This window comes from Phallusia mammillata, chromosome 2, assembly GCF_965637545.1.
Source record: "Phallusia mammillata chromosome 2, kaPhaMamm4.hap1.1, whole genome shotgun sequence".
Taxonomy (NCBI): domain Eukaryota; kingdom Metazoa; phylum Chordata; class Ascidiacea; order Phlebobranchia; family Ascidiidae; genus Phallusia; species Phallusia mammillata.
In genome coordinates, this window is record NC_137253.1 from 5,872,105 (window position 1) to 5,898,135 (window position 26,031).

At 36.5% G+C, this 26,031-nt stretch overlaps 2 protein-coding genes across 3 annotated transcripts; one reads left to right on the top strand and one right to left on the bottom strand.

The window, feature by feature from the left end:
- The first annotated feature begins 475 nt into the window (after positions 1 to 475).
- On the top strand, positions 476 to 14,975 carry LOC145214236 (C4b-binding protein alpha chain-like). Of its 2 annotated transcripts, XM_080082728.1 has the most exons (14): positions 2,987 to 3,071; positions 3,809 to 3,925; positions 4,442 to 4,627; positions 5,285 to 5,473; positions 6,320 to 6,499; positions 7,530 to 7,643; positions 8,181 to 8,351; positions 9,061 to 9,237; positions 9,982 to 10,155; positions 10,635 to 10,811; positions 11,703 to 11,876; positions 12,526 to 12,705; positions 13,110 to 13,364; positions 14,611 to 14,975. In XM_080082728.1, the coding sequence occupies exons 1-14, from the start codon at positions 3,008 to 3,010 to the stop codon at positions 14,790 to 14,792; spliced, it is 2,340 nt and encodes a 779-aa protein (XP_079938854.1). In that variant the 5' UTR covers positions 2,987 to 3,007; the 3' UTR covers positions 14,793 to 14,975. The 2 variants fall into 2 exon arrangements, with proteins under 2 accessions (XP_079938855.1, XP_079938854.1); XM_080082729.1 differs by lacking the exons at positions 9,982 to 10,155; positions 10,635 to 10,811 and adding an exon at positions 476 to 494.
- Positions 14,976 to 22,036: 7,061 nt separating this feature from the next.
- LOC145214141 (protein unc-93 homolog A-like) lies at positions 22,037 to 26,025 on the bottom strand. The gene is made up of 6 exons (XM_080082606.1): positions 25,917 to 26,025; positions 25,030 to 25,187; positions 24,423 to 24,587; positions 23,887 to 24,121; positions 22,963 to 23,130; positions 22,037 to 22,447 (listed from the first exon to the last, which is right to left on the bottom strand). Exons 1-6 carry the CDS (start codon positions 25,924 to 25,926, stop codon positions 22,407 to 22,409), a joined length of 777 nt encoding a protein of 258 aa, XP_079938732.1. The 5' UTR covers positions 25,927 to 26,025; the 3' UTR covers positions 22,037 to 22,406.
- Positions 26,026 to 26,031: the final 6 nt, after the last annotated feature.

The window sequence follows — 26,031 nt, forward strand, 5'->3', positions numbered from 1 at the left end:
AATTTGTTTAGGAATTCGGCATGTACCCTGAATATCACACTAACAATGTTGTGGCAATTTGTATCTTCTAAACTTCATTTGCTTAGGTTTTTGATGGAAATGGGTTGCAGCAAAGGAAATATTAATCCGCAACCTTTTTGTGAGTATGTTGTTGAATGTTTTGAATCATTTTTCTTAAAACTTTCTACTTTGTAATTTGTATAAGTTTTTTTGTTTTAAAATATTGTGATTTTAATTTAGTTTATTGTGTTTATGTATTCAAGTTTGCGATTTTAATCCATCAGGTTTCACTGGGTTAGAGCAACAGTGTTTATGATGTTTTCACAAGTAACCAAAATATGCCTGTACAAAGTTAAACATGACAACCTTGGGACCACAAGATGAATATTTCAACAAATCATGCATTTACACTCCTTGCAAACTTACTTATTTCAATTGTGTGATCATGGCAAACAATCAAAATATCATGTGAAGCTTGACAACCATCTCTTAAGGTAAGCATTATTTTTGTATGTGCTGTTTCACCTTTCCTTGCTACAGTTTAATGTGTTTTTAGCAGGGTACACTTGATTTTCAAGTTTGTGTAATTAGTACTTTTAATGTGTGTTATGTAAATCCTGTTTTAGGGAAAAGGGGCGATTTGTGAAACCAGTGGTTTGAAACCTAAAGCATACACTTCTCATGAGACAATTTAATGTTTAAGAGGGATTGAGGGGCAATCAAGTGTGACTTGATCTTGCTCACAACTTATGTTTTTCAACTGGCATGACTTTTTGATATTAAAACCCATATTGGCTCAAACAAGAGTTGACGCTTGTGATAGCATTAAATACGTTGCAGTTTTCATTATCTTTTTTGTAAGCTCGCCTATTGCCGACCACCCAGATATTTTATACATCTAAAAGGTTTTCAGCCTGTTAAACGTGGCACGAAATTCCTAAAACATACGTCGTTATATAACGAATCAGGTGTTTACCAAATCATGAATCATAGGTATAGTCTATAAATGCGGTAGGAAGCTATAATGTCACAGTATGTCACGTGATTGGTACTGAACAAAGGCCGGAAACGCACTCGGCGATTTAAAGAATAAATGATGACATCACTAAAATGGATTATTTCGTAATAAGAACGGAAACAGGGTCGAAGCTAGGACGTTGTTTTATGTTGACATGCCAAATCATATTTCCACCCGTAGATTGGCATTGGGGAACTATGTTTCACGCATAAAGGTTTAATTGGAATTATTTGTGGCAAATACCGACATCAAATTGTCATTTATACATGATTAATGTGTCAAAGAAACCAACAATTTTCTCCTTAATGGCAATCTCTTGATGGGAAAAATAGTGACAAAAAGTTGCAACATCTTTACTAAGCCTTTGCTGAAGGCTTTTTCTTTTGAATTGCAACACTCCAACACAGTCAAAACAACTCTAATCCCTTTGTCAGGAGGCATCATGAATTAAACTCGTTGAAATATGAGTTCCAGGCCCTGTATAGGCGCTAGTACATTTTATGAATTCCGCATTCTGTGCATGTTTATTTAACATTTTTGAATTGAATTATAAAGCATAAAAGCTGATGCAGTAAACGCCGTGGCATTTTCCTTTAGCTTGACAAACTGAACAATAATAGTTGGCCTCACTGACTTAGTCTGACATCGCGATCGAAACGCTTATACATTCGCCGCTGGGTGGAGCAAGATATTCAAATATTTTGTTGTGCGCCGTAATTTAACCGGGCACTTGACCCATATGCCGACATAAACCTTCATCGGGGTTCGTCCCCACAGACGCGTCCAGGGTTCAAACCTCGTGAGTAACACGAAAAAAAATTCTTTCGTTTAAATTTTAAAACTTTAATACCATTGGAATTAAGTATTTCTTAAGAAAAACAAAATCAGGTCGCTTGAAAACGCATTCTGTTTACCATATAAGCAAATCTTTACGGGGGGCAGCATTAGTTTACAATGAGAAAATCTATATCTGAATTAAGCAAAAAAATTATAGCCAGTATTTAGGTGTAAAACATGACTACGTTTCGACAAGTGCTATTGTCATCATCAGGTCATCAAAAAGGCATTTTAAACCGTGAATAGCGTACCCAAATATATATAAATTGCTCTACAGTAGTGCTTTTAAAAGTAGTTGGTATTCATTGTTTAGATTTTAACAAACCTTCAGTTTAAAATCAGTGCTTTTGTGTGATGAAAACACCTGGCATTACTGTTCCTTGTACGCGCTAGTACTTTATACACACCTCACGGACACACAATAGCGCTCTATATACACGATATAACGAAACGGAAATCTTATCTATGTTAGTGTGTCGTTTAATTGTCATCTTACTCTAAGAGGAAACACGTACACCTAATCGTTATTTCAAAACATTTTAACCAATCACAGAGCAGTGCGATTCGGTGTATATATAACGGTATCTCTGTCACAGTATTATAAATGAAGTTTTGCGCCTTGAAGCAGCATGTAACATGTCTGCATAAACGGCAGATTAAGGCTTGTCATTTGTGTGCGGAAAACTGTTACGCATGAGAACTTTAGATCATCGGAGTTGTGCTCTGTGCGCTATTTAGTGAAAAATGGTCTGTTGTATTGGAGTTGCTATTGTCATGAAGAAAATAGACGAATTTTTTTTTTGCTAAAATTTTTCGCCCATGATCAGAACCGTACGCAATTGCTAGTAGTTTTTTTTCGCACTGATTTCAATTTTAAACATTCGTATCTAAACTGTTACCTAGTATTTTCTATTAACTCAAGTTACAAATAAAAAACGCAGAAATTCAGTTACTATACCGGTATTATTTTCTTGGCGGCAGAGCATTTAGTTCTGAGCTCGTGGTTTCAAACCCCATTACTGCCTATAGGCTATTTGCGCTTTGCTCTTATAGTTTTGTGTATAGAAGTTAAAAGCAGGTTTTTGAAAAGGCGTTTGAATTGCTAACCTTTCATTGTATTTATTGTTGCAGATAGAAAATACGGTTGTTAACATGAAGTCCCAAATTGTCTTTATCTTTCTCACGCTGTGTGGCGCGAGTTTGTGCCAAGGTCAAGGTAAACGTCTGATTAAGTAATATTGCAATATTTAATCACTTAACCTCAACGCCTGTTGGAAAAAAAACTATTTTAATAACAGGCCTTCGCATTTCCGAATACTGGTTTGTTTGTTTTTGCATATGCTGTCAAAATCGATTTTGTAATTTTCGGTTTTGTAATTTTTACACAGTGATCGTTGAAACGTTTTAGATACATTCTCTGAAAAATAATTCGCTGACATTTTTGGGGTTTCATTTGCAAAATCTTTTGTATAGCAAACAAGTTCCCTAGCACAAAGTTGTAGAGCTGGCCGGGCTTTTAGTGTCGAGTTCGGGCCAAATTCGGCTTAGGTTTCGGGCCTGATTTGGGCTTGACTTTTCACTCAATATCAGCATTTTTTAATAAATTTTACTAACTAAGTAGCTAGTTGCTGGACCTGACCTAATTTCAAACAACCATAAAACGCCTTGTTCAAGAGCAATTGTCCATTGTGTTTGTTGTGTTGGTCTTTTGCGGGGTTTAATTTCGAGGCCTGTCAATTAAACTTTCATGCCTAAACGGGCTTTCAAAAACAATTCGGATTTGCACCGGTTTTGGGCTCTAGTTTCGGGTCCGTTTAGAACTCTTTGCTGGTATTTTCTTGGTTTGTTTTTAAAATCCTTTTTATAACTTAAATTAAAATTAAAAACCTGTGTTTTGGGGGCGTTCGTTCGACCATTTCATTAAGCAGTAATTTACTAATGCTTCTTTTACAGGTTGCGAGAACGTGATTGGCGATGCTTCATGTAACGCATACAAATCACTGGGATATTGTACTTACGAAGGCGTTGAAAACTTATGCTATAAGACCTGCAACCCTGTAGAATGTGACGGTAAAAACTAAGTTCAAATTTACATTTAAATAAGTTGTTTTGAATGATTGTTGTCCTTATTCTTTTATAATTATTAAGATACAAAAATATCGAGCTATAATATGGCTTAATTAGCACATATACGACCAATCTCTTGTCACCAGATTAGATCTTATAGGTTTAAACTGTCTGCAGCTTTTTAAGATACCTTGTTAGAATCATTCTATCACAAACGGCATTTGAACAATCCAAAAAAATGAAAATAATTTTAAAAGTGGTCTATAATACCCTTCAACAAATTATGATGCAAATCAATTGTGCTAAATATGCTGTGTCCGTCTTCTTTTGAGTGTATTAATTGTTGCACGAAACAGCAATATCAAATCTTATTCAGTAGATCTTCTCCATGCGCCTAAAACTTTTTTACATACATGTAATACTGTGCCTAAATTTCATATGACGAAATTTTTTTACAAATATCATAAGACAAAATTTAGGGGGGAAATTTAAGTAGTCAATCATGATTTTTTTTTCCAGACACCCCATGTCTTAACCTACCAACCATCAGCTCAAACGGTTATAATGAACCGAACAGCACATTCTACTTTGCCGGGCCACCTGTTGCTTATGTGTGCAACGCTGGGTATATTCTGGAGGGACCTGATACGAATACTTGCCTTTTGAACGATACATGGACCAACGGTGCACCTACTTGCGTACCAGGTAATTATAGTTACATAGCTTATACTGGTAAAAGTTTTATTAAAAACGAATGAAGCTCTTTCTTACGTTACCTATGTAAAGTATGATGAAGATTAGTAAAACAAACACACGGTCGGAAGTACTTACGTTTTATTGCAATGTTTAAAAATGGTCCTCTGGTTTATACAAGTTTTATTAAAACATCATGAAAACAATTAAGCAATATCAAATTTCAAGTAAATGTAATAGAAATTGTAAATCTCGAATTAAATTGAAAGAAACTTTAATCTCTGCAAAAAAATGTTTACTAAAATTTGCAAAAATTCTACTTTACGTAAGTACTGTTGACCTGTATAATCGTCCTATTAGTATTTGCAGGACAGATCTTGAGCAAAAAAACCCATCATTATTAAATATTTAGTACACATATAGTACATTTTAAGCATCATTCAAGCAGCAGTGTACTTGACTCGATAACCCATGTTTTTTTAGTTTTTTTACGAAACCGTTCAACAGTGACAATTTAATAAATTGACAATACAAACTAAATTTGACCAAAAAAAATCAGAGAAAGTTTGTTTGTGTAAAACCTAACTACGTTTCGACAAATACATAAGAATTAATTTGACAACAATGGCCAAGAATCACTTGAAAACCTAACTATTATTGTTTTTCTAGCCTGTCCTCCTCTACCTGTGGACTCAGCATTGTATATCCCATCAAGCGGACCGTACAGAGAAGGCGACATTGTTGAATATCGTTGTGTCAACCAGACTGCAGCTGTTGTGGGCAATCCGTTTAGCACATGTGTGGAAAACAACACGGTCCTGTCCTGGTCTTTGGAAACCCTGCCGACATGTGATACATGTAAGTACAAGTTACAATGCTCAGTTTTGCACTACTACGTCCCAAAGTATATGTACGTTTCTCTGGAAAATCTACTAACACAGGAACTTCTCACAGACAGGCCTGCTAATTTCTAAAAGGTGGTGCAACGGAGCATAGGCTTTTACTGTGGCAATAATTGCTCAACAATTTGCTGAGTCAGCAATTATTGCCTTAAGTCGGCAATTTGCCGAGTCAGCATAGTAAAAGCACATGTTCCGTTGCGGCAACTTTGGGAAATTAGCAGGCCTTTCTGTGAGTTCCTGTGTTAGTAGCTCTACCCGTACCTCTACGCCTTAATGTTAGAACCCAAAAGTTTATTTAAATTGGCTAACGAAATTTGTGTCAAAGCTCTGTAGTTTCAAAAAATGTAGACAATTTCTGTGTTTGTCCAATACCTGCTTAATTGTTAGACACAAAATAGCCTATGTGGCTCAACCGCCTAACAATGGGTTAAACAACTTTGCTTTTGTACTAGTCCAAAAAACTCGGACGAATATACATTTTTGCAGATAGTTGGCTTGCAGCTGCTAAAGATTATTTTCTTGGGTTTATATTATTTTGCTTATTAAAAAAAAAACATAGTAACTCAGTTGCAAAAAAAAAAACAATCAATTTCATTACCTATTTATCTATGAAGGTTAAAATTTTTACCAGGTCAAAAAAACTTGTTCAGATTTACGTTTGCACGGTAAAAAATGATCCAGTGCCACGAATGTATATTGAAAAGGACCGATTTTTTGCTTGTACCCGCTAAAGACTCAGTCCTGTGTGTATACCATACTGCAAATAATACCAAAGTAAAAAAACTGTACATTTTTGTATTAGCCGGATTTTGTGGTCCACCACCTATGATTGCAGTGGACGGATTGAACCCTGAGTCTAGAGATTACGCCTCAGGAAGCGTTGCAACCTACCAATGTAGGGAAAGACGGGTTTTGGAAGGATCTAGTTCTACTTCCTGCATCAACGGTTCATGGACGGAGCCTGCTCCAATCTGTTATCAAGGTGCTTAGCTAATCTTGATTGCTGAAACAACATTTGTAATAAGTACACCTTAAACCAGTTGTTTTCAAACTGTGCCACGCGACGCCCTGGTGCGTCGTATCAATGTTCAAAGGGCGTCGCAGAATAATTCCGTTTCGTGGCTGAACTCAGTTTATCTTATAAAAATGAGGTTAACTAATTAACTTTTATTTGCTGGTGCGTCGCAGCAAAAACAGTTTGAGAACCACTGCCTTAAACGGTGGGACGTCATTCCTTGGAAAACATTTATATTCATTAACTGGGATATTAATAAAAAGCTATTTTTTGCAATTACCTTGTGAATTAAAATTCGTGCAATGGGCCAACAGTGTATTTATCTACACCAGGGTGGTCCAAACTTTTTGTAACGGGGGCCAAATTTTACCAGGTAAAGACGCCCGCAGGCCAACGTTTTTTCAGAATTAAGACACAAATTTACAGGATTTAAGGAAATTTTGTGATTTTGTTGAGTCACCTTCCTTTTTACCGGTAAATGAAGTTCCATGGAAAGCTTTTGCGTGAAGTAGCGTCGCCAAAACCCAAAAACTTAATCCAAAGTTCCAAACTATGGCGGGCCATACGCAACACAATTTAAAAAAAGCCGCGGGCCACTTAAAATGCCGTCGGGGGCCGCATTTGGCCTGCGGGCCGCAGTTTGGACACCCCTGATCTACACCTAAAGCCTAAAACATGTTTCACATACGTATATGTATGCATTTACAAACTGTTTTGAGTAAAATATAGTTTTGGCATTACAGTATTTCGAATTATGAGCATTTATGTGAAATATATGTGTGTCAAACCAAAAATTTACTCGAACGTTTTGTGGTCAAACTTGTAATTTTAGGTAACAGTTAATAGTGGGACATTGCATGTAGAACAACATTTATTCAGTTATATTGCTAAATTAAAATATCGATTATCTTAAATATACAGTATATCTAGTACTTAACTTTTTGCACTGGCCTGAAACTGGCTAACGCTTTTTAATATTGCTAACGTATGTTTCCAGATTGTGTGGACTTTCAGGATTGCACGAACAATGTAAATTTCAACTACTGCACCCATCCAATCTACCTAAGCCAAATGGAGGAATTGTGCCGAAAATCATGTGGTTTATGCTCGAGTAAGTATTAAATCCGTTATTTGACCCCAATCTTACAATGCATTCCTACATACAGGGCTGTTCATGTCAAGCTCTTTATGCAATTAGCCGGATTATGCGAATAGCCAGGCGTTTTTTAGTTACTGTTTGCATTTATGATCTGTGAACAGTTGAACGGAATATGCGATTAACCGGATTGGACTGTACTGACAACCGTGTGAACTTTCAAGTGTGCCCTATGAGAATAACGAGACACCTTTCTGAAGACTTTTTTGACATTGCACTTCTTTAGAGAAGCTTTTCTGTGAATTGCGTTTAAGTAATCCTTAATGTTATATGTGTTGGATTTGTATATACGTCAACATTTTTATCCACATAGGTTGCGAGTTGAGACTTTGCGTTCAATACCCATGTTCAAAATCGATTATAAAACATAAAGTTTTAATTAACATTTTGTAACGGAAATTTCTGAAACTACAACTTAACATCAGATAACACAATGTTTATCTTTCAAAAATTACTTTTATCTTTATAATTTTGCCATGCTTTGTCCAACAGATTGTACCAGCCCGCCTACCGGTGATGACGTCATCGCTGCTCCAAGCGGTCCCTTCATGCAAGGCAGTCGGGTCAATTACACTTGTGCTAATGGGACGCTTTTTGGCGCTGACTCTAACTTGTGTTTACCCGATGATGTTTGGTTGAACGAAAGCCCAGTGTGTTATGCAGGTGTGTTTGTAAACCTTGCAACTTCAATTTGTACTAATATTTATTGCAAAACTGTTCATTGCACCCTGAAAGCACAACCGTATTGATTAGTGATTTCGTTGCGTGCAATCTGTGTGTATCCAGGAGTCTAACTTGTTTTCGCATTCCTACACGATTTTGTTTAAATAGGCTGTTGCTGCCAGGCATAATGTTTTAACGAGTATTGCTCCTCCAGCAGTTTTAATATGAAATAATCAACGTTTCGACGTCCCATACAAGACGCCTTGATCAGGATAATGGCATATCTTGTCTTGTTATATATGCAATTAGATATGATGAAGGCGTGTTATATGGGACGTCGAAACGTTGATTATTTATAATAAAACTGCTGGAAGAGCTATACTCGTTTATAATTTTTTGTTTGTCTGAATTTAGAAAAAATAGCTTTTTTGGACTTTTACAATTGAAGATACAATTTACTTGCACGATTATATCAACACACTAGTCCCGAAAAGTTATTGTAATAACGCGATCTATAGTCTCTTGTTAGTGGTTTTATTAACAGTATATGTTGGTCGCGTGCGTGTTTGATGGAATTAACCCAATTTCGCGTTCGTACATTCTTACAAATAGTTAAGCTCTTTGTATTTTATAATAAAATTGTTTAACCACTTAAATGAAGTCATAATTAAGGTAGTTCAATGAACTAAATTTTCTGATTTTTGAACAGACTGCCCCGACTTGCCGACCATTGCAAACGGCGGCAACCTTCCTAATGGAACAACCCATTCCCACGGAACCACTGTGCAATATTCCTGTGATGATGGATACATGTTATTTCCACCAACTGAAAACACATGCAATGATGGCAACTGGTCGGAATCCTCTGCAGGAGAGTGCCGCAAAAGTAAGTAAAGTTTTGGTTCTATATTCATTAAACTACAGAACAAAACCCTCTAAACAGTGGATTTTCAAGCAATCACTGCTCAAAAAAACGGTGTACGTAACCTTCGACCAAACATAATTATTCGTTATGGCCATTTTGCTTACGAAATGTATACTTATCTTAAAGGTTTCTGACATTGTTAGATCCTGCAAACGAGCACAAGACAAGGCATATGATTAAAATTCGTTAAAACAAACACAAAATATTAGTTGTATAAACAAAAGAAATTGTACGAGAGCAGTATGAGCAAGTTAAACTGGTTTTCTGGTGCTAGTTTACAATGACTTCAATTACTCTACCCTAAAATCTTTAATACTCTATCCCAGTTATTCTTATCCAAGGCTCTCAAAGCCGCATGCAGCTCCCAACTACCTTTTTTCGACCTTCACCAGACTTAAAAATCACTAAAAATTATATCATTATCATGAAAGCTACTATACCAAACATTTTGATGTTTCAAATATCATTATTCAACCCAATCATTTCATTACCGCGAATAATTACATACCTTTTAATTCGTTTTACTGCGGCTTCTTACACTCTTGAAAAACTACCTTTTGGCCCCGCCAATAAAAAAGTTTAGAACCAGTGCTCTGTCTATTCCCTCATATACCTCGATTTATGCTTACACGATGTGCTGTGGTTTCAACTTTAATATGCGTGGTAACTACAAAACAAAGTCTAATTAATTTTTCTTTTCGACAGTTTGCGAAGCTTTTCCCCAACTTCATGAGCATCTTGTTGCTACTACCAGCCCACCATTTTATCTCGCTGGCGATTCCCTCAACTTTACTTGCAGCAATGGAACTCTTGAGGGTTCGGCCACTGTTACTTGTTCAGCTAGTGGCACCTGGAGTACATTCCCAACATGTCGAGCAGGTATAAACGCACTTTTGTAAACCCTTACTGAACGCAAAAAGAAACTAAAAACTGTACTGGAATTGATATATCACTCAGCGTGCGTGACTCCATTGATTGTGGGTTCAAAACTCATCGCCACCTGGGACCTTTTGATTTTTTTTTTGCTTTGCCGCACAGAAATCCACGGTTTTATCAAATTTACCAAAAGATTGTTTAGCATGTACTAAGAATCCTTGTGTCACTGGTTGCATTCTAGACAACGTATTTGATAGTCCTGGCATACATATATTAGCCCCCAATGCCCTCCTTGTCATATTCAAAACTTTACCTGAATTGATGATGGCAACAGTAATTGTTGAAACGTGTGCATGACAAATTCTTTATACGCAAGTTCTCTGGTCGTTATGATTTTAATCAAATTACTCTTCAAGTCCCTGTATAGTGTTCTTAAGTAAAGCTGAATAACTCAATACATTAATTTTGTATTTTTCGCACAGATTGTCACAACTTACCCACCATTGCAAACGGTGACAACCTTCCTAACGGAACGACCCATTCCCACGGAACCACTGTTCAATATTCTTGTGATACTGGATATATGCTGTTTCCACCTACTGAGAACACATGCAATGATGGTAATTGGTCGGAATCTTCAGCAGGAGAGTGCCGAAAAAGTAAGTCAAGTTTTGGTACTATATTCATTAAACTACAGAACAAAACCCTCCAAACAGTTTATTTTCAAGCGATAAGAAAACTCAAAAAACAGTGTACATAACCTTCGACCAAACATAATTATTCGTTATGGCCATTTTGCTCACGAGGTTTCTGTCATTATTAGATCCTACAAATGGGCACAAAACCAGATATGTGATGAAAATTTTGACAAACAAACACAAAATACTAGTTATATAAGCAATTAGGTATCAAATTATACAATGACAGTATGAGCAAGTTAAACTGGTTTTCTGGTGCTAGTTAACAATGGATGTAATTACTTTACCCTAAAAACTTTAATACTCTATTATTTAGGGATGTGCCAAAACTGCAAATGTTCTGTTTGGTCGAGCACCGAGCATCTTACGTTAATGCTCGGTACTCGACCGAGCACGCTCGGTGCATTATGACGTCACAAAAAATCCCCTTTCTACGTTCTAGCTCTACAGGGTCTCTTACGTCACCAGCGGTTTATTATTATAAGCTGTACATCCCATGAAGTATGCGTTTTTCCACCATCTAATACATTTGAAAAATCATTCGTTTTTGTTCATAGATACCCTTTCGAACAGTAGTTACGTATGTTAGCAGGGCATGAATATGCAAATTTAATGCTCGGGTCAGTTCATGCAACTGCTCGGCCGAGCACCGAGCATCAAAAACAGCGATGCTCGGTACCGAGTACTCGGGTTCTGGCTCGGCTCGGCCCATCCCTACTATCATTCTCCTTCAAATGCCTTGATTTCTGATCACACGATGTATTGTGGTTTCAACTTTCTTCAAATTTCAATGTGTTAATGTTTGTTTAATTCAACTGCAAAACAAAAGCAAATTGATTTTGTCTTTTACAGTTTGCGAAGCTTTACCCCAACTTCATGAGCATCTTGTTGCTACTACCAGCCCACCATTTTATCTGGCTGGCGATTCTCTCAATTTTACTTGCAGCAATGGAACACTTGAGGGTTCTGCTACTGTTACTTGTTCAGCTAGTGGCAACTGGAGTACTTTCCCAACATGCCGAGCAGGTAATGCAGTTTTGGTAACATATACTTAACGTAACATGTAAAAAGGTCTGCACTTTAATTGGTACGCTGCCGAGTAACTCCATTGATTTGGGGTTCTACTTTCATTGTCAGCTGATATCTTTAGTTTTGTGTGCTTTCCTGCACATATTTTCCTACGTATAAATTAATTTCCCATCAGAGAGTGATTTAGACAACTTGGGCTTGATTTAGGATAACTTATGTAACAGAACTGGCGTATCACTCATCTGTATGAAGGACAGTGCCTTTCCCACTGTTCACATTCAAAAACATAGCTTTTTGGTAGCAAGTAACATTTTGATGTTCATTCCTTGCCATACGTTTCTGCGGTGGCTATTTATAACTTACTACCTAGATATTCTGCAGATTAAAACTAAAATACTAAACCAAAATGAATTTTAAATGAAGATTTTTAACTTAAACATTGTACACGAATGTGTGGCTTGATCAAAAACGTAACTGCCAGAAATCAATATATTGAATACATATGTTGACAATGACGACAATGACGACTGTTAAAACTTGGCAACAAAACGAATTAAATACACGCTTATGGCAGTTTTGTTTAAGTATCGTTTTGATACACACAGCGAAACGAGAAACTAAATCATTTTAATAATATTTCGTGCAGATTGTGAAAACTTACCAACTGTGGTTGCAAATGGTGGCCAAAGCCAAAACGAAACTACTGCCTCACATGGAACCATTGTGCATTATTTCTGTGACGAGGGATATCAAATTATTTCGCCAACCTTCAATCTTTGTAATGATGGAAATTGGACCGAAATCTTCCCTGCTGCTTGCGTTAAAAGTAAGTTGTTCCGAAGTAAAAAATAAATAGTTTTAAATTTCTGCTGTGAATTTAAATCACTTGCTAAAAGAAAATAAGAAAGCAAAAATTATTTGGAAGTATAGAAAAAACTGAATAAATAACTGTACACAACTCGCTTAAAGACATACCCTATTTTATCTTCAAACTAGCTCGGAATTTCAAATTACAAAAAACGATTGACAAGCAAAAATGATCTGACGGTTTTTAATGTAAAACATTGTTGACAAAAATGCTAAATTGATTGTTTTTTTTCAAGATATTTCAAATTATTGATTAAAATTCCAACCCGTTGTTTCATTCCTTATCATGGTTTTTTGATTTTACTTTAAAAGACATTTTGACAAACTCAAAACACACTGGATACATATAAACATTTTTTCTAGTTTGCGACACTATCCCCATGCTGGACGAACTGCTTGTGGCGATTGGCAATGACTCTGTTCTAATCCAAGGACAGACCGTAGGTTTCGTTTGCAAGAATGGGACCCTTGACGGCCCTTCGACTTTGACATGTTCAGCTAACGGCACATGGGAATACGAGGGAAGTGGAATGGGCTCAGGTTTCATGGGTAGCGGAATGGGCTCAGGTTCTGGTTCTGGCATGGGAAGTGATGACGTTTTTCCAACATGTATAGCAGGTGGGTTTAATACTTGAGAAAAGTTTTCTGGTTCCACTGCTTTGTGTGTTTTATTTTCAAGCCGAAACTAAAATTGTCTGGGACCTAGTTTGTGAATGTGGAAATCTATTTCATAAACTATTTAGCATTTTTTTGTTACGTTTTAAGTGTGTTCCTAAATTTACCCACTATTTAGGCTTAATGCGATAAAGTCTTTTTTCATGACGAAACTAGCATATTTCTCTAACCAAGCAAGGTTAGCAATTTTAAAAGAACGTCCAACACACGAGTTTAGCCCAAAACCACGACTGATCAGTTGGGTCAGTTGAGTTGAAATTCTTGATGCAACTTGAATTTAGTATAGCAACAAATACTCGCGCACCACCTGAAAAGCGCTGGCGTGACACTAGTGCAGGGGTGGCCAACCGGTCAAAGCCTAAGAGCCAAATTTTTTACTGTGTTACCACAAAGAGCCGCATTATACACATGGGCACACATGTTCATTTCTTTACACACAGAGACCTGTGCTTAGCTAGATTTATTCTAAAACGCACACCAACATAATAGTGACTTGTAAGTTCATCATAACCCGAAAAACAATGGATTGTTATTTATTTTGGAACACGTTGCAATATTGCTGTTGCTTTGTGTCTCATTCGCATTGTACGCAACAATGAGCAATCATTCATTGTTCAACAATTGAATATTTGTCATCATAATCAAGCCATTTGCCACATAAGGTTGCAGTTTCAAGGCAAGCAAAATTGTCATAGCTTTACTTGAAATTTAACGATTTCCGTACCAGATCGCCTCAAACTAACCAAGATATCCGCAGTGGCCCCAAACTTCGACAACAACCTAAGAGCCGCATGAAACCAGGCAAAGAGCCGCATGCGGCTCGCGAGCCGCGGGTTGGCCACCCCTGCACTAGTGGTACGCGTACCACAGGTTAAGATCCAGTGCCTTAACTGAAAACTAACTGTGTTAATTAGTAAAGGGTAAACAATACGGATAGGCCAAAATTACAAATGTTCTGTCTACTCAAACTCCGAGCATCTCACGTTAATGTTTTAACTAAACAATATTTTCATTTTAACACAGCAAAGGTAGTCCGAATATATTAACTTAAAAAATCTTCGTCAAGCCTTGCCCCAGACAGTGTCAAAAATAAAAACGTATCGTATAATAGCATCAAAGCATAATATAACATATGTTGTGACGATTATATTGTTTCTGACTATTTCATGCATATCAATTTTTATTTCAGAATGCGGTCCACCACCAATTGATGGTTCGTTGATACTTACTAATGCAGCACTACCAGAATTTGTTGAAGGTGCTATGGTTGAATATGGCTGTCGATTTGGTATGACGTCTGATCCCACCACGTCGGTTTGTCAATCCAATGCCGAATGGTCCTTGGCTGATTTGCCCCTGTGTTCTCCCTGAATCAGTCATTATATCCACTACCCAGAAACAGTTGTGCTCTTTTATGGTCTGTGTAAAGCTACAATCTATCTCATAAACTTTTAATTGCAATCGTTAAAATAAACAAACAAGCAAACATCAAGCTGTGTACTTTGCACATTTCGTCTGTACGTTGTATCAAATAAAGTAACCTACTTCTAATAATTCGTGTCTGAAGTCGCTACAGTGAACTCTGTCCTATTCAACTTGAGTTGTAAATTAGGTCAGACTTTTGTATCAGTTTTGGCTTTTTGGAAAGTTCTGGAAATGTTCGTCACTTAACACACTAAGCAATATGTTTGGAGTATTTTCTTCGCGCATGCGCAGAGAGTATGTAGGACTATACGACTTCACATTTCGAAAATTGTAGATCTTTGTATAAGGTCAACCAAATTGGATACTTTTAGAGATGAACTTTCAGGCCTAAAGCTCCCACTGTACACATTACCCAAACCTCTCACAGAATAGCAAAAAATGCGTGATAGTCTTCATGGATTACTTCCTTAACTCTGTGGGAACAGTTAACAAGCGGCTGACACCATGTTAGGCCTGTACATCGCAATACAAGCCTATTACCGCGACATTTATAGAACTTTATATCGTTTGTGAGAACTTGCAGTGATTGAACAGCAAGAGATACAGGATCGCAACAGACGATATTGCTATTGTGTTTAGTAGTAAGAAACCTAAAATGTTGAATATTAGACCAAAAGCAATTATTATTAACTTTCATTTCAACGAAACCTCGAAGTCAGAAATAGAATGTAGCTTATGAGTGTTGGTATATAGCTAAAGTCTCGTAAAAGTCAGATACCGAATCTTAAACTTTGAAGTTAGTTTGTTTCTTGAAATAATGTTTACCTTGGAAAAACGTTGTTTGTTACATTCAGATAATACAACATAAAAACTCACTAGGCTCTAAACATGTTTTATGGCAAATAGTTAAGTTTCAGTTCAGAAATGTGTTAAACAACGAACAGGAAAATATCAAATTTAATTTAATTCAAACGTATCACGTCCAATAACTGCTTACTTTGTTTACGTTATTTTTTTTGTACAAAACTTTTTTCGCACGAGTACCCACTTGGTGTTTGCAGCTTTAAGGTGGCAAAACGAGTAAACTTAAAAGCTGAAAAACAATGTCGACCAAAACAAAAAGTTTGGCTGTTGAAACCAACAATAGTGAAATCAGTACCTCGGGTTATAAGGCATTTCAAACGGGTCAAGCTGGTGCCAGCAAGAATTCAACTCATTTCTATTGCAAATTTTGCGACAAGCTGTGCAAAAACGGGGAAGCTCTGAATAGGCATATCCTTGTTCATACTGAAGATCAACCATACAAATGTGACGTTTGTGAGAAGCGATTTGCACGGCTTTTATTTTACAAAAATCACATTTCTACCCACACTCAACGTGAACCCGCCGTATGTCCCATTTGCAAGCGACAACAGATTGATTTACTCGGGTTGAAAAAACACATGCACCTACACTCCGGGAAGAGGTATAAATGTGTCATTTGCGAAAAACAGTACACCACAATGCGGTCCTTCAAGAGGCATATGCGGACTCACACTGGAGAAAGACCCTACCGATGTGATATCTGTGAGAAAACATTTTGTTCTCGTCAGGAGGCAAAGGCCCATGGGTCGGTTCATGCCATTGCAGAAAAACGTTACAAATGTGAAAAATGTGACAAAAGATTTGATTACAAGTGGAAAGTCAAAGCTCATATGGAAACACATAAACCTGAGCCACTTCATCGATGTGATGTCTGTGAGAAAGTTTATCGTTCTAGGATTGGTTATCGTCGGCACTCGGCAACTCACAACTAAACTAAACTTCACCAAAGTTTTTTTGTGTGTGAAGATAAATGTTTTACAGATGGTATAGATGCAAACAATCGCATGTTAATCGCATGTTTTCGTTAAAGTTTATTTTTACGTTTATTGTGCAGAAAAACGTTTCCAGTGCAGAACCTGGTTAAGAAACTTTAATATTTTGAAAACTTTTTTTGGGGGGGGGGGGGGGGTCCGGATTTTAAACAGTTTAATAAACAGGTTCTGTACATTTTGAAACAAAAAATAATACACATTACCGATATGGATTGTACGTATTTCGATATTGAGCATAAAAACAGCACAGAATCGTGCAAAAAGCTACACAAGTGATACATCATAATCATCTTTAAGTACTGTTTTGGAGAGTTTCGCTATACCGCCATACCCCGTGCTATGCCCTATTATTCGGCTATTGTTGTTGCATTTTGCCTTTTGAGGTGTTCAGTGTTGCCTGTTACTATGAGAGATGCCTGTGTGTATAAAATGGTTATAACCATGATGTATAAATCATGAACTATAATTAAAATTATTTTGTTGGTAGAGCTTTGTTTAAGTTTTGATGAAATACCATTTTTGTACATAGCTTTGTAGTATGGATAATTAATTTTAGTGTTTTTTTGTGAACTGTTGTGTGCGAAGTGCGGACACTGATGCAAGTTACATTGAATTTTTTGTTGCAGTTCGGTCGCAAACTAAATACAAGGTTTCCAAAATGCACTTTCGTGCTGGATTTTGGTTGTCAATCACGTTTCGCCATCAACGAAATGGTGTAAAATTTGATGGTGATTTAAGGCTGGGTTCGTCTAATCTTTATTACGAGTTTGGCAGTTGGTTGGAGAGCAAACAAGCTAACTTTTGATTGTAATTGAACGCGCAAATCAGAGTTGTAAGCCGGCCCTAAACGAATTGAATTGATCTCAAAAATTGAAAGTACCAAAACAAATCTATGACAGGAATGTGGCTTAGCTATGTATCGGACTCTGGATTTCATTGATATAAATACATATCTTGTGGTTGTTATGTTTTTTCAAGCACAAATACTTCAGTCTTGTAGTGGCAAGTGAATAGTATGCTGAACAGCATGCGGCTTCAGCCTTTACATAGTAATTTAATACATCATAATTAGACTGCAGTGGTCCCCAAAAAGATCCCAAAAATGTTTTGTTTACACGGTTGAATTAACCCGTTGCACAATTTAACTTCTTCAAGACATTTTGGTTGGCAAGTCGAAACGTGCTGACTATACCACTGTTTTTAAAACGTAACTTTTCATGTAAAACGCAACTTTTCGCACATTTGTATACGGTTCGTGTCCTGCTATTGTGTATTTTTAATTGTCGTCTGGTCTCTATTGTATAGCATAATTTTTATCGCTGATTGTGACTTTGTGACCATTCACTGTTGCGATACCTTGTCAAAGCGTTTGCACCAAATTCGATAACAAAGTGAAAAGAAAATTACAAGTCTGAGTAGCAATAGAAAAAGCCAGTGGCTCTTAACTGTCAAAAGCACTTTATATTCACAGACAGTTTTCAGTTTGGTTGCACTCGAATTATACCGCATATGTCGTTGACATTTTTTGTAAAACTTATTAAGTTTGTGCTTAGATGCTTATACGACAATAGCGTCACTCATATTGCCTAAAACGTTAAAATGTTTGCAGCTACAGCTTTAGTAAAGATACTAAGATTGAAATATATTTAGCATTTAACTTAATAGTGAGTCTAAAATAGTCTAAACCCTCAAAAAACGTTAGCAGCTACAGTTTTAATAACGACAGTGAGATTGAAACCTGGTTGGACCATGTTGTGTAGCGTGTTAAATTGCTGTTTTGAATTTGTAACTTTAATGAATTCGAAAGTAATTGATTTAATTTGTTTGTCATTAACATATGTTAATGCTAATTGTGTAAAACACTGAGGTAAAATAAATAAGGTTGGTTTTGCAAGATAAACTTCCTAATGCATTAAGTTGGACCAGTTAACAGGGGCGGCTCGTGCTAGGGTGCTGCGGAGCTGCAGCACCCCCCAGATATTTTTACTTAATATTCCCACCACAACATTACAGATAACTTTCATGATACTTATTTTTTTATTCCAAAGTATAATTTTTATAAGTAAAATTTCCGCCTTGATCGGCATTTTTTTCATTTAAAAAAAAAAATTATGGCATTAATATGTTATCTATGGTGGAACTGCAGCTCCAGTTTCATGACTAATCGTGACGTTTTGCACTTGTGCGCATGCGCAGTTGGAATAGCTACAAGCTGGGCGAAATAGGCGACAGGGTGCTGCGGCTCGCGCAGCTCCACCAATCACGCAGCGTGTGAACCGGCCTGTAGTTCAGTGTTGTCTGTTCCGGGTTTACTGTGCCACAAAACCAAACCCGTTTGCTATATTCTTTCGACAGTGAGTACAGTTAAATAATTATTTTGTCATCTTTTAATTTATTCTTTGAAGGTTAGTCGTGTTTTTTTTAAGATGACTGTAAGTGGGCTTTAGTTTTTGCAGTGATCATTGAATTAAAAAGGGTGAAAAAAAAGTGTATCTACCCAAAAAAGTGTATCTACTTAAAAAGTGTATCTACCACCTTGAAAAAGAAAAAAAGGTCATCTAACCGTTTGAAAAGTCACGATTAACCTTTATAATAAAAACTTGAATAAAAAGTTAAGAAAACTGGGATAAAACATCCGCTATTCCTAATATGTCATGCAGGAATAAGCAACCACAAGAACTACTCAGTTTTAGTTTTGAATGCCAACAAAGAAAAAATAGCTTTGTGACTGTGAAGTTAAATGCCTTACTGAAATTTAGGCAATATTAAATGCAGAACAAACAATTGCACAAGCAACAGGAATTTTGAAATATCTTAGTCATGACAATTTCAAGTTTTGGTTTCTTAACACACCATGTGGACAGTATTTGCAATCTTGTGTATTGATATACTGGACATGTACTGTTTCTCTAAACAGTAGCTGCTAAATTGCTTCACAGGAAATGTTTCTCAAGAATGAACATTCTACAGGGGAGATAGTAGTTACCACCAAGCATATCCTGTTGTTAGAAAAGTTACTGAAACTTATAAAAAGAAAAGCCAGTTAGCCAGCAATTTCCATGAGTCTCTCAAAGACAAAACGATTCTTGTCAACACTAAAAAGGATGCAAACTTTTGTAAGGAACACCATTATTTCCAAAAAGACTTGCACTTGCAGTGATAGCACTAAATAGAAGGAAAAAAACAGTTTCTTAGTTGTCATTTGGAAATCAAGGAAGAAGCTATCCATTATTTAGCTCAAACTAGAACTTTATGATTCATTTAAGTTGTAAAATAGAAGCACAAGGTTCAATAATATGTTTTAAATTTAAGTGAGAGTGTTGTAATTTTCAAAGCTTGGAGACTTTTGCACTTCAAAAAAAGGAATTATAAGCTACTTGCCACCAAATAAAGCAACAAGTATAGCAGTTAAGAGCCTTGAAAACAATTAATAGTTGTACACAAAAATTAAGTAAAGATGTTGAACAAAATAAACAAGTTCTGACACAAATGTAATGTGGTCGTTAAATTTATCAGTTATGATACAAATTAAAAGCTTTATGACTAGTTTTTTTGTGCCATTTATTATCTGTGAAGTGTCATAGAATATGTTGAAAATGCTGACTGTGGCTATAAGTTACCTAAATGATACATGACCATATTAATGACTGAATAGCAAGTGTGTTAGCTAGTAGTCATTGTTATAACCAGTTTTACTTTAATGTTGTCCAACTAATATACTTCGATCTTTTTCGACTCATTTATTAATATTTTTTTCTATGTACTGTTGTTGTGTTTTACCGTATTTACAACCGCTTCGTTTCGAGTCTGTGTCACGTGTGTTTTGTGCCACTTTTTTCCTGCATGTTATTAAGTTTGGTCCGTCGCTGTGCAAGTAAACAAAATTCCCCAATGATACCGTCTGCGGTTTACACTTGTGTACAATATTGCGTAACAAACATTACGTCACAATGGAGTTGCCGATTAAGATTTGTATTGTCAACTAATATTTGTTCAAGAAAGGCTAAAATTTGAAGCAGCACCCCCACAAATTTTAGGCACGAGCCGCCACTGCCAGTTAATGAATATTTAAAGTATGCATTTTATAGGTCCATAATTATTTTTTATCATTTTTGCGATGCTTTGCATGTTATTGTTATCTGAAACTCTGGTAAGCGTTATCTCTGGCATAGGGTACAATTAATCTTATATAAGTTACAATTTTTCTGCATGTATGTTTACAAAAACGCGTGCCTAAACATGTTTGATACTATGACTATTACGTATGCCGAACGAATTGGCGTGTTTTTAGTAATTTGACCAGTGTGGCGCAAATTTCAGACGTTACAGAGGTAATGAGATAGAAATACCCACTTGATACATATTTTTTTAGAGATTGTAGGCAGCTTTAATAGATTATGTTTAAATAGAGTTCAACAATTTACCATGGTTAATACAGTGAAACTTTCTGATCGCATTGAGCAGCACCAGGAAGATCGTGAGATGGACACTGTTGAAAGTTCACAACAAGACAGACAAGAAACTGTGAGGATAAAGTGTCACATTTGCACTAAACGCTTTCGCCGCAGAGATTTGCTGCAAAAACTTTCCAGCAATGCCAGAAGACACATGTTGACTCATCAGGGCAAAACACCCCATAAATTACCAAAAGGTATCGGAATTTTCTTGCAAAAGAAGACTTAATTGTGCAAGATATCTTAACTTTGAGTAACTGTGAAGTTTGATGTTATACCACGTAACACGTTGCTTGGTCAAAACCATGTACAAAAATGTGTGTTTACTTTTTTGTGTTGATTGAGTAGCTTTACACACTTTTTTTTCGATTTACACAAGTTTGTTTGTAGCTTTTTGACGAAGAAAACAAATGCAGTAAGTCTGTATTTGCGATTTATTTTGTCATCGCAAAGGTAAAGTATTTGCTGTGTTTGCGCATTTATGTCTGTTCACTGAAACTTTCCATGCAACTTAAAGTAAAAATGACTTTGTATGTGTTTGAGACTTGTTTATCTGAATGGTACGTACTACTTGCACGGTTAAAATTTTCCAAAATATGTTTCGCTAAACACAATTTTTATCCACACGAACTTCCCGTAGACGTTTATCGTTTAAATCGCACTCTTGGAGGGATTTTGTGCTACACCTTGAAAATTTTGGCATCGAATTGGGTTGGACCGACACAGTGCTATATTGTGGTTCAGATGTTTACCGAAAATAATAGAATGTGTAAGCTTTGCCCAGTAACCAACAAATTTGGCGACAAGCGAAGCAACAACATCCAGTATAAACCAGCAAAAGCCCTTTCCATGCAAATGGCACCAAAACAAGTGTCAACATTTTAGTTTACGTTTATTTATTGTTTGAACAGTTTTCTGAAATTATAGTGATAAAAAAGAGCAGAAAATCGTCGACAAACAGAATGACTTGAGGAATTACAGACGAGCATGTATTTCATGCATTGTACACTTGGCATCAAACACGCACACACAAAAACTTATTGATTGGTTTCGTGATCTTGTTTATTTGCTGCAATGCACATTTATGAATGTTTTTTCGGGGAATGGTACATTAAATTTACGACTTTATAAATGTACTAATTAAGTAAGCGCCTTTTTACAAAACCAAATGAAATATCAGTATCTTAGTTCATCGAATTAGAAAGGGGAACGTAGTTTGTTGTAAACTTTGTTTGAAAAGTTGAAATTGGTTAAATTTCGATATTTCGCTTCATTCTGCGTCGTAGTATGGCTGTAAAAAACAAATTAAAGTAAATTTTAGACACTGGTTTCTCCATGATAGAAATCAATATCCGATATTAAATCTTGGTAAATTTATTCTGGGAGTCATTCCCTGTTCTATTGCCATTGCGACAACGATTTCCACCCTTCATTATATGTAGGCTATATCACAGGTTGGGAAATGTTTATTTGCAGGTCAAAATCAGTTGACATTGTATGAAGCACAAAAGTATAATTTTATTTGAATAAGACGCCAAAGATGCTTTTTAGCTAAATTAATATGTTTTTCATACAATATGAAATAATTTTAACCTGGAAATAAACATTTCCGAACTTGTGATATCGGATACTCAAAGTTTGTTTTTCGGGCGAGTTAAGTAAATTTGAACCCTTTAAAGTTTAAAAAAAGTTATACCCTGAAATAGCTTGTGCCAAAAAAATTTGACGTGCTTTTGCATAGAAACTAGATGAGAACAGTCAACTATCAAAATTTGTAAGTGTTTATGAGATGGGTATTATACTTACCGACACTTAACACAGTAAGAACCAGCAGGCCAAGCTGGACGTAAATTTTGTCTCGAACGCACAGCAAAGTGCTCCAAGCAAATTGGAGAGTAAAACCGATTGCAAAGAGACTGGACCACATTGTATAGGATAGCTCCCGATTTTCTTTGAAAGCTTCAGCATACAAGTCTAAAAAAATCCTATTAGCACAATTACTGGGGTGCATAAGATTGTAGTTAACAAAATGATGAGTATTTAAAGCAGTCTCAAGCTTTAGACAGCTCACACTAAACAACAATGCACAAAGGAACGGCTAAAGTTTCACATATCTCTTTGACAACGACTGTATGTGGTATAATCTATATCTCAGTTTTTGCTGTTGGATGGAAGTAGCAAGCAGTTCTTACTAATAGAAACTCACAGTAGAGACAGGTGAAAAGGAACATATGCAAAACCACTCGGTCTACTACCGGACATAACCAATGAAGCAAAATTTATTTTCAATAGTGACTAAGGCAGTTTGAACTTTAAACTTGTTAAGAACTGCTAATTTGGGTAAAGCAACGCACGAAAAAAAACTGCGTCCGATACAAAGTCACCAGGTGGAACCAGAGAGTTGCCCAGTGTTACATATGAACAGAACTGAACGAGTTTATTATGTCAGTTGAATAAAACTTGAAATAACATTTTATATTAGGGCAGCCCTTGTTGCCATGTTAAACTTAAGTATCGATGACATCGAGTTGCGTGTTAATACCACCGGTTGCGAGTTGCGATTGTTTGTGTGGGTTGTCAGGCCATTTTCTTTTATTTTACATGCATTATATGTCTTTGCAAGCAGTTTAATGACTCCATAGCTGTACTCGTGTTGAGATTGTGTTTGATTTTATGCAATAGTTTAGGGTTCATTTGGGGCCATAAAACTACTGACAGAACACTTCTTACTTGGTACTAATAAACTCCAGCAGCCTCCAGTGACGCCCAAACTGATAAAGATAAGATAGACAAGCCATGATGTTGCTTCTGTAGGCACCCACGCCGCACAAACACTGTAAATAGCCATATCTCCAATGAAGGCAAAAGCCAGGAACCATCTTAGCCCAATTCTACCCATTAATCTCCCGCCGAAATAACACATCGTACCGTTGGCAAGAGCGTTTATGATTGTGCAGATTCCGATCTTTGCATAAATAAGACAGTTTAGTATTTACTTAAGTCAAGTAAAGAGTTAGTTTAAGAAAGAAGATTAATGATGCATAATTTCAAATTTGTAAACGTTTTTTTTTCCTGAAAAACTTTTTTTCTGAATGAAGAAACTTCATTAATAACCTAAAAATGATTTTACATTATGACGACTTTAATAGGCCTGGCGTACTGTGATTTATCGATAAATTTGCCGTGATCACTGGTCTGCATCGACGCTTCAGGGCTGATCCCAGTATGATATATTCATCTTGGCAAATTAACTTTACGTTTTCTACCTGGCTTACTCCTTTAATGCAAGACGCAAAAGCCCGCGTGAGTTCGGAATACAAAAATCCGATTTCGATTCCCAAGTAAATGTTGATTGGGCACATGAGGATCTGCCGAATGTCCATACATCTGTGGAAAAGATCTTTCAATGTTGTACAAGATTCTTCAAAAATCTGAAACAGAAATACCGTGTTAATGGAGTTTAACTTTTAGCAATAAAATCTTATCATGTATTATACGATGGGGTGTGAGAGATTGTGTCGGTTGTAATTTCTGTCTCGGTCTGTTCTGATGCTTCAATGTATAAGCTTGTCATTCAAAATTTTGGGTTCGCGCCAAGTTCGGGTCCTGTTTACAACTCTGGGGTGTGAGAGGGTTAGAGTTAAATTGGAGTAATTAGATTTTGATTGACTTACAAACGTTTGTAGAGTTAAAAGTTGTATTAATGTGCTCCTTCGTCCAGTTTTAAAGCGTTTTGTGTCGCCCTTACAAATACTAATTTTAAACAAAACGTAAGTTAGATTGAAATACAGGCCACCACGAAATACTAAAGCAATTTGTGATTATAAAGTCTGGCAAAAACACCAATACTTTAAGACAATTTCGAGGGATTACTTCTTTGAACTTGTTCGGTTTCTCTTTGATTCCTTCGCATTCATTCACACTTCCTTCTTTCTCTAGCTCATCCATTGCCACATCGGGAGCAAATTGTAATTTTCCAGAGATAAATGTCATCGGTACATCTGGCATCAGACAAACATGAATCATGCAACCTAGAAATAAAAAGTACGAAGATTCAGAGTTTTAGGTCCCTCACTTTTTATGTTGGTTTCTTAATTAATTTTACTGTTGGTGAATTAAGTTAAGTGTAATACATCCCGCCAAAAAGACACTAAACAAGTTGAATTTTGCTTTAATGCCTCACATGTTAATACAAACCGACGCTACATTTCTTTCATAACTTATACATACACACAAACTCCCTGAGTACACAGTGGAGCAACATCATAGGTCTACGCTGTGGCCACTGCACACCAGTTTATGTGCACCTTAGATTATTATATATTATTATACATATGTGCCAGGGCTTACATACAAGCTTCCTGAGTACCCGGAAGCACACTGTGAGCAACATTAGATGTGCACGACTACACGCTGTGAACACATACCAGTTTATGTGCAGCATAGATTTCCATGTGCAACTTTGACACGCACTCAAGCTCCTGTGCACTCACGACTGCAAGCAACATTAGATGTGCATATATATAAGCTATTGCTGCCAGGTATAATATCAAGTTTATAGAGCTCTTTTGGCAAGTATTTTCATTCCGACGTTTCGACGTCTTACAGGTCGCCTTCATCAAGCCAAATAACACGTACTGCAATTAGATGTGCATGCTGTGGCCACAACTAGTATATATGGCAGCATGTATTTTAATGTGTGCAAGCATTTTGAACTGCTGCCTATAGAGAAAAATGTACATGACTCCTGTAATTGTTACCTGAAATCATGACTGCCACGAAAGTCAGAATCAGTACGTATATAGCAATCGGATTGGAGGGGACATATCGGTCAATGTTTTGTTGGGTTTTCTCTGGGTCTTGACAATCGTTAGC